The sequence below is a fragment of the Pygocentrus nattereri genome, chromosome 19, assembly GCF_015220715.1.
Source record: "Pygocentrus nattereri isolate fPygNat1 chromosome 19, fPygNat1.pri, whole genome shotgun sequence".
Lineage (NCBI taxonomy): Eukaryota > Metazoa > Chordata > Actinopteri > Characiformes > Serrasalmidae > Pygocentrus > Pygocentrus nattereri.
The window spans coordinates 1,128,635-1,137,405 of NC_051229.1; the positions used below are offsets into that span (position 1 = coordinate 1,128,635).

General features: G+C 41.7%; 1 protein-coding gene across 1 annotated transcript; it reads right to left on the reverse strand.

The window, feature by feature from the left end:
- Positions 1-403: 403 nt before the first annotated feature.
- LOC108411370 (alpha-amylase-like) lies at positions 404-3,037 on the reverse strand. The gene is made up of 10 exons (XM_037547683.1): positions 2,843-3,037; positions 2,391-2,537; positions 2,082-2,279; positions 1,768-1,998; positions 1,550-1,683; positions 1,336-1,458; positions 1,133-1,232; positions 926-1,047; positions 709-834; positions 404-632 (listed from the first exon to the last, which is right to left on the reverse strand). The coding sequence occupies exons 1-10, from the start codon at positions 3,008-3,010 to the stop codon at positions 443-445; spliced, it is 1,539 nt and encodes a 512-aa protein (XP_037403580.1). The 5' UTR covers positions 3,011-3,037; the 3' UTR covers positions 404-442.
- Between the last annotated feature and the right edge of the window lie 5,734 nt (positions 3,038-8,771).

Consider the following 8,771-nt stretch of genomic DNA (forward strand, 5'->3'; position numbering starts at 1 on the left):
GTTTTGTTTAAGTTGGGCTGATAATCATGAAGTTTGACAGTAGCAGAAGTTTAATGATGGATCAGACCGTTTTATGATTTTTTGACAGAGCACTCAGGTTTAATTTTGAGCACAGCTGCGTGTTAAACCCATGAGCACTGGCCTGGGTTGATGTATAACGTCTTCTGTGTTGTGCTGTTGGTTGATGGACTGTTTTCTTTCACAGAACTCACATGACTACACAAAGGCTACATATCCCACAGCATTAACACAGGGTCGAAACATTCTGGGGGCTCGTCTGGAGTCTTTACCATTCCCACAGTGGATGGACACTGTTGAGAGCCAAGAATGGGAGATAAGTGGGCAAAAATCTTGCACCCCAACCCCAACACACACACACAATGTGGCAAATGCCTGCAACGGATTCTATATGCAATTAATTTATTGGTAAATATATCTTCATTTACAGTTTAGAGTCAGCATGAATAGCGATAAATGGATCTTCTTCCGAGTTGCTGATGTTGAAATAGGCATATCCGTCTCCTCCAACCTGCACCTGCTTTCCGGTACAACTGCTTCCCTGCTTGTCTCCAGAGATCACATCACAGTAGGTTCCTCCAGGCAAACCGGTGTTCAGAGTTGCATCCAGGGTCCTGAAATTAACCAGAAACTCATGAGAACAAAACACCTGGTTTGGTCTTTGAGGATTTTGTCACTACGATTTCTTACCAGTCATCATTATTGATAACGATGAAACCACGGCTGCCACGACCGAAAGCAACCTGGTTACTGCCGTTGTCCCACCAGTTGGATAAAGGCTCTCCATTGACCACATTTCGGAAAATCACCATGTTTCTGTGGAAAGTACGTATTTGGGAGTTACCTTCAGACGTTTACATCAGCTGGTGGGAAAAACGCTTTTAGACCATTTTAGAACACAAGGAACCTGATCTGGCGCCATCTATGTTCACAGACCCATCCATCTGCGCAGGTACTGTCTGGATTGATGGGCACAGGCTTGGTTGTGCCATCACCATAGCTGGGTGGTCCCATCCAGTCATTCTCATCCTGGGAAAGTAATAAAAAGGAAATTCAGAAAATAAAAATATCAGATGAAGAAAAATGATTTTGCTCATTCTGCCAGTTCAGGTACCTGTCCATTGACAATGTTGCGGTCCCAACGGAAACTGGACATCACCCTGGTAACTCCATAGGGGTGGGCCAACATCAGACCAACAGCTATTTTGTAAAGCCTTGAAGGGGAAATGCAAAATTAAGCAATAAATCCATCACAGAGACGGTTGCTAGGCTCACTAACAATGCGTTGTAAAGGTTGTTCTGAAAGATCTCTAATACCTGGAATCCCAGAACGTCACAATAGATGCACCTCCAGCTCCGTGGCCTCTCTGATTATCGTGGTTATCAACGAACACCAGGGCCTTACCAGAGGCCATCATACCCCAGCCCTCCCCCCAGTTACTGGAAGAAAGAAGATAGCTGGTTAGATGAACTTACCAAAGATACAGAGAAAACTAGAGGTTGGCAATAAATAACTCTTGCTGTTACTCACACCAGGTAGCTCAGCTTCTCTCCGCTCCATTTGCGTATAACTGTACCCAGCTTGGCACCATACTTGAACTCAGTCACCCTTCCCAGTCCAGTGTACTCAGATGCTGTGATGGGCTCACCACCAAGATCAATGACCTACGAACATTGAGAGTTAATGCCACCTTGATGTTAACAAGGCTTTAGGAAACTTTAGGTAAATAAAATATTCCATAATAAAACCTCTTGGACGATGAAGGGTCTGGAGCCAGAAGAGAACCATTTGGTGTTGAGATTATTCAGACGTCTAAAAACTGCGCTGAGGTCACCAGGCCACATGTGCTTGCAGGCGTCCACTCTGAACCCAGCAACACCCATGTCGATCAGCGTGTTCATGTACTCGGCCACCTTACCGCGCACATAGTCCTTCTCCAAGGCCAGATCCAGAAGACTAACCAGACGACAGTCTCTCACCTGTCATCATTAAAACAGTTCACGCATCAGGAATAAAATCTGATTCAGAAAACTTTTGAACAAATCTGACTTTTTTTACTGACTTGGTAAATATCATTGTAGTTCTCGATTTCTCCACTGCCTGTGTGGCATTTTCCATCATTGAAGTCCCAGGCTGAGTAAGGAACTGAAGGGAAGTCTTTCGTGTTGGCATTGAAATATGAGCCACAGCTGGAGTGTTTGCCCTCTCCACCACCAGCTCCACACATGTGGTTGATCACAGCATCTACGTAGATGTTCACCTACACAATCAAAGAGCACAAACAATTTTACTCAAATCTCAGCAACAATCATTGATTCCTAGATTGGTGAATCATTGACTGGAAAAAAAAACAACAACGTCTTGTTTTTACCCCGACATTGTTGCATCTGGTGATCATGTCCCTCAGCTCGTTCTCATTTCCTGATCTGGAGCACAGATTGTAGCTGATTGGCTGATATCTCTGCCACCAAGGCTGCCAAGGGTTGGTCAAAACAATATGTTCACTTGGAGGGGAGATCTGCAAGATGAAAATCCACCATTTGACCCATTGAGCCGTGTTGTATTATGACCTACTTTGACAATGATACTAGCTCCAGCACAAGAGTGTGAGATGTATCACACAGTTTGGTGATTGTTCTCCACATTCATCTCATTAGTTAATTGAGCTTTAGGTTTAACATGCTTGACTGAGAATTCATCAAACTGGGCTGGTCTCTAGCCCTTCCACACTAGAGTTGTCCAGCCTCTAGAACATCTCAAAATATTTTGTCACCTAACCAAACAGAGAATTAGTCAAATTTGCTTTTCTATTCTTAAATGTACCTGAACTCCTCCGTAGCCATTGGGTGCCAGATATCTCTCACACTCCTCTGCTATATCAGCCCAGCGCCATTCAAACAGGTGGACGAGGGAAGTTCTTCCATCTTTCATATGAGGGTCGAACTGAGCAGAGCTCAGCCCAAGCAGCGTAGCCAAAACGAGAAGCTTCATCTTCGCCTGGTTGAGAAGTAAATCACTCGAATCCTCAGTTCCAGTATATATACACACTGTGTTACTGTCACAGTGCCACCCAGGATCTCTCCTGATAGAGAAGTTAATGTGTGATGACCACATAAAACACCTGCTAATCAACACGACTTTCTCACGTAAAAATACCTCAGATTTCCAAAACATTCAACAGGAAACACCTTCCGCTCTGTAAGCTGTGCACCTCTTTAATGAACACAGTGAAAGGCTGTTTTTCCGTGAGATTAACAGCAAAACGCGCCGGGCGATTTAATGCATTCAGGACATTTTTAACTTGTGACAATTTTCACTGAAACTGTGGAAAAACTCCTTCAAATCAATCAAACTACACTGATATATAAATACTCACTCAGGCAAATCCTTCCCATCCCATTCATACTCCTGTCTTTATTTTCAGGACTCAGTCCTGGAGCTGCAGCTGGAACCCACAACTCCCAGTCTGTAATCTTGATATTGTTTTCTTACGACTACTAAACACAGTTTCTACCTAAAATATTAATTCCTAAAGGAAGTAATATGAACCTACAACTGATCTCAGTGCACAGTGCTTTATTAGTTACTGACAGGAGTTCATGTGGAAGGCCGGCATGTGAACGTCAGTAAATCAGACTTGGTTTCTTTTCTGGAGTTTTATGTTTACTGACTTTACCCCCCCAAGTGTTTTTTTCTCTATGTGCTGTTTAGGACTTACTCAAAGACCAAGTTTAAAAATAAATAAATAAATAAAACTTTTCCGCATAGTTTTTTTTTTACTTCTATGAGTGAAATAAATGTTTGTATATTATATCAAATATTTTACAGTAGGTTTTGTAAATGACTGTCACTTTTTTGACTTCACATTTATGTGTTTAAATACAAAAATCACACCAACAATCATAGCGGTACACGACAGACGGCAGCATGAAGCCATGCAAACAGTTAGTGACAGGGGTTAAAGGTGAAAATGGCGGTCTTTATTGTTTATTTAAGGGGGCAGTAAGCAGAAGGATGCTCTGCTCTCTTCTATTTAGTTTGTGCAGTACTGCGGTTGGAATTCAGTAACTTCCATAGCTCCCTAATAAACACCCAGTTTATTCCACTGCTGTGGTCGACGGCAAAGGTTGGGAAAAGTGAGCTAGAGCCGTGACCCAGAACTCCCAGTCATAATCATGATATTGTTTTCTTATGATGAATAAACACACATGTTAACGGAAACGAGTATGAATGCATGTGTTCACTCAGAACCCCACGTTTTACTTCATGACATACGTCTTATGAAAACTGAAGGAAATGAAATCCAACATGACCACATAAAGCTGACCAGCCTCTTATTTCAGAACTCTTTGTTAATCTACTTTTTACAGAAATCGATATGGAACATGCGCATTTGATTGACAGGCACAAGAACTGAGCTCACTGGAAATATCGGTCTTATTTTCCTTCTTTTTACTTGTTTCTTATTTTAAATGGTTAATAAACACACACAACACACAACACAGACAGGAATGGAAACAAGCAGCGCAGAAAAACGACAAAAATAATAGCAGTTAATGACTCGACGGATGGAGGCTGCAGCTTCACAAACACTGCAGGTGCTCAGCTTAACCCAGGCATGAAAACCAGTCCAACAGAGTGACCCGCTACTTTTTTCTCAGTAACCTTTCCTGCACAGGGCGGATACCCAGCCTGCCCCTGTCGAGAGAAACTACTGCTCCACGTACAGCAGAGGCTTCTTATGGCTTTACTGGGTTATGTACTACATTCAAACCTTAACCATGAGATGCTGAGCAAGTAATAAGACAGAAGAAGAAAAAAACGTCTTACCAACACAGCATCCCACTTTCTGACACCAGGTCGTTAGAACCGTTTGATGATGGTTTCAGGTTCTACGGTTGGAACTCAGTACCAAAGCTGTGAACTTAGCCAGAAGCCCTCCGTCCTTCTGAGAGTCCAGCCGGCTGGGGGAAACTCAAATGACCACTGAGTGTCGGTCTGTACTCAGAAGGCTTTTCCCGTTTATTGATCAGAATAGCAGCGTTTATATACACACAAATGACATAACCCTCGCGTGATCAGGCCACAAGACAATAGAGGGAGAGGATTGGACGAAATAGAGTTATAGGTGGACAAGGACCCCCAAGGATGTTCATGACGTCCGGGAACACGGAGCCTAAACAACAGATAAGTGTTAGAACATGGCTGATCAGATAACGTCGTCACTATGAGCTACAACTCACCATAAGAACGCACAGAAATGAGTGTGACACAGGCCTGAGCCCCATAGGTCAAGATGTAGTCATGGTCAGTTGTGCATTGATCAGTAGGCACTGACATTGGGCTCTAACAGTGTTGAGTTTCTTTACCGTCCTCGTCCCAGACTAGGAAATCCAGCTCTGCCCGTTTCAAAAACATCTTTGCTCTAAACAGGAATTCATGTGCAGTTCAGGCGATATTAGAGGACCAAACTCAAGAAACACTTTTTAAACTATATGTTTGCTTTGAAGTGTTTGTGTTGAAATATAAGACACAATTTCAGCCGTAATCATGTAGTAAATAAAACTCTATATTACTATGCAGAGTTTATTTTACCAACAAAGCCATCAGAGCTTTCAGAAAGGGGTCGGCACGACTCTAGACAGGAGCAAATGGTATCACAGCCACTTTGCCTAATCAGTGACATCGCCGTCATGTGACCACGTGAGCTAATTTTGGCAGTTTGTTTTATTCAGCACCTGGCAGGATTTCTTGGCCACAACAGGCCAGCAATTCCGGATCAGCGTTCCTGGTCACGCACTGGAGTCGTGAGCAGTTGCTGATGATAAGTCGACTGCTTTTCCCCAAATATTTATTCTTATAACATCAGCGCTCACATTTAATCCTGTAGACCAGCAGCTGAACCACAACCTTTTACCACTGAACTCATCAGTTCAAAGCAGAAAAAAGGAAGTGTGTTAAAATATAAAGAAGGACAGGAAAAGCTGATTTCACCGCCTGAATCAAGGTTATTCAGTTTACTACCCTAAACCTAAAGCTGCTTTCAGAGCTTGTTTGCTAAAATCTGCAGTAGAGCTGGAGTTTTTTCCTTTGCCTCTGTTGGTTCTGAAAGCAGTGCAAGGCTCACGTGCACCAGATAAATCTTTACATCGTTTAGATGGACAGAAAAAAAATTGCATTCAGTTGCATCAAATCATGAGATCCAGATTCATCTCTTACTGATATGGATATGATGTATTATCACAGTAATGCCTTATCAAGCTGCATGAGATGCGTAACGTCGATGTTTCTAGGAAGTTATGACATAATAATATAAATAAATAATCCTGGCTTGAATGCTGCTTCTTCCTAAACCACTGACTTTACATTCGGTCAGTTTGAATTTGACTAACTGAAGACTGACCCAACCTATCAATAACACTTTTCACAGTCCATGTTCAAAGTCCAGTGCACTGCTCGAGCTCATCTGGCATTATGAGCACCAGCTGGTAACACTACAGCACTGTTTTGTAGTAAGTAACTGATCAGGAACTAAACAGGAGCGAATGAGTAGCACCGCATTTACACTGAAGTAAGTATTCGGAACTACCAAGGAGCACTAGTGAACTACTTAGTATGGAATAGTAGCTACGAATTCCTAGGATAGCTATTCATAAATTACACATCAATTCAACATGAGCTGCTCAACAGCTGCTCAACAAGGTTCCTGCTGAACTACTAACTGAAGTAGTCTAGTCCAGCACTTCTGACAGGAGTCAAATACAGTTCACAGTGTGGAGTGTCTACAATATAATGGATTATATTCCCCATTTCTGTTCACAGAAACAGGTACGACTGAATCCGACTCATGACGGACTGCTGTGCCGCTAATTTGAGACTTCGGACTCAGTTTCAAGGTTTTCTTCAGACTGCAGTACTAATGTAGATACACAGTTAGCTGACTTGACTGTGCAATGCATGTTTTACCATATGGTTTCAGAATTATAAGCACCTATAAGTGCTTTATTAAACCTAAAGCTGCTGCTGATTAGTTAATTTAGAAATATGTGTAATTAATGTGTTAGCAGAGCAAACTGTGATCAGTCTCGCCTCTTAGACATTCTTCTGAAGTAGTAATGACAGTTTTGATTTAAACTGGTTTGGGTGTTTAATTTTCAGTGATACAGGTACCGAACTCGGGGGGGGTTCACATTAGGAGTGTTCACAAATAAAGACAAACTCAATAAACAACTTATTTCTCTTGCTTTTTTATCTTTATTAATATTTTGTAGTACAGTGCATTATTTGTTTAGAAGTTTTTATTGCTTATGTAGTTCAATGTATAATACTGTTCCTGATCATTATTAACTCCTAGTTCATGAATAGTCAGTAGTTGTGTGTTTATGTTTATTATACTGTTCCAGATAGTGATTAACTCCTAGTTCACAAGTAATTAGTCACCATTGGTTTCATTTTATAGAACTGTTCCTAATCATCATCAACTCCTAGTTCATTAGTAATCAGTTACCATCTGTTTCACTTCATAATTCTGTTGCAAATCATTGTTAACTATTAGCTCATTAATGATGAGTTATCATGTGTTTCACTAAATAATGCTGTTCCAGATCATCATTAACTCCTAATTCATTAATACAGAGTTGCCATAATGTTACCTTTATAATATTGTTCCTCACCATCATAAACACCTAGTTCATTAATAATTAGATGCCATTGTTTGATTTTATTTGGTTTCTGATTACCAATAGATCATAATGAAGAACAGCAACACCTCATTCATTAACTAACAGACTGTAATTACATAATCTCTTGGTAATATGTAGAACCAAGTGAATTTGAAGGCAGGGCCCATACACAGTCACATATTTCCCCTCTGTCTCCCCACAGTCACATATTTCCCCTCTGTCTCCCCACAGTCACATATTTCCCCTCTGTCTCCCCACAGTCACATATTTCCCCTCTGTCTCCCCACAGTCACATATGAGCCCTCTCTTCAACTGATACTGCCCTCAAAAGGGATACAGTACAGGAGCAAGAAATCCTGCCAGGTGCTGAATAAAACAAACTGCCAAAATTAGCTCACGTGGTCACATGACGGCGATGTCACTGATTAGGCAAAAAACTCACGGAAAAACAGCCTTTCACTGTGTTCATTAAAGAGGTGCACAGCTTACAGAGCGGAAGGTGTTTCCTGTTGAATGTTTTGGAAATCTGAGGTATTTTTACGTGAGAAAGTCGTGTTGATTAGCAGGTGTTTTATGTGGTCATCACACATTAACTTCTCTATCAGGAGAGATCCTGGGTGGCACTGTGACAGTAACACAGTGTGTATATATACTGGAACTGAGGATTCGAGTGATTTACTTCTCAACCAGGCGAAGATGAAGCTTCTCGTTTTGGCTACGCTGCTTGGGCTGAGCTCTGCTCAGTTCGACCCTCATATGAAAGATGGAAGAACTTCCCTCGTCCACCTGTTTGAATGGCGCTGGGCTGATATAGCAGAGGAGTGTGAGAGATATCTGGCACCCAATGGCTACGGAGGAGTTCAGGTACATTTAAGAATAGAAAAGCAAATTTGACTAATTCTCTGTTTGGTTAGGTGACAAAATATTTTGAGAAGTTCTAGAGGCTGGACAACTCTAGTGTGGAAGGGCTAGAGACCAGCCCAGTTTGATGAATTCTCAGTCAAGCATGTTAAACCTAAAGCTCAATTAACTAATGAGATGAATGTGGAGAACAGTCACCAAACTGTGTG

Bases quoted from the DNA above. Each gene is read 5' to 3' on its own strand.
- LOC108411370 (XM_037547683.1), bottom strand. From the start codon at position 3,010: ATGAAGCTTCTCGTTTTGGCTACGCTGCTTGGGCTGAGCTCTGCTCAG. The intron at 1,684-1,767 runs GTTTTATTATGG...CAATGTTCGTAG, and splicing joins GACCCTTCATCGTCCAAGAG to GTCATTGATCTTGGTGGTGA. The intron at 835-925 runs GTTCCTTGTGTT...TACTTTCCACAG, and splicing joins CATAGATGGCGCCAGATCAG to AAACATGGTGATTTTCCGAA.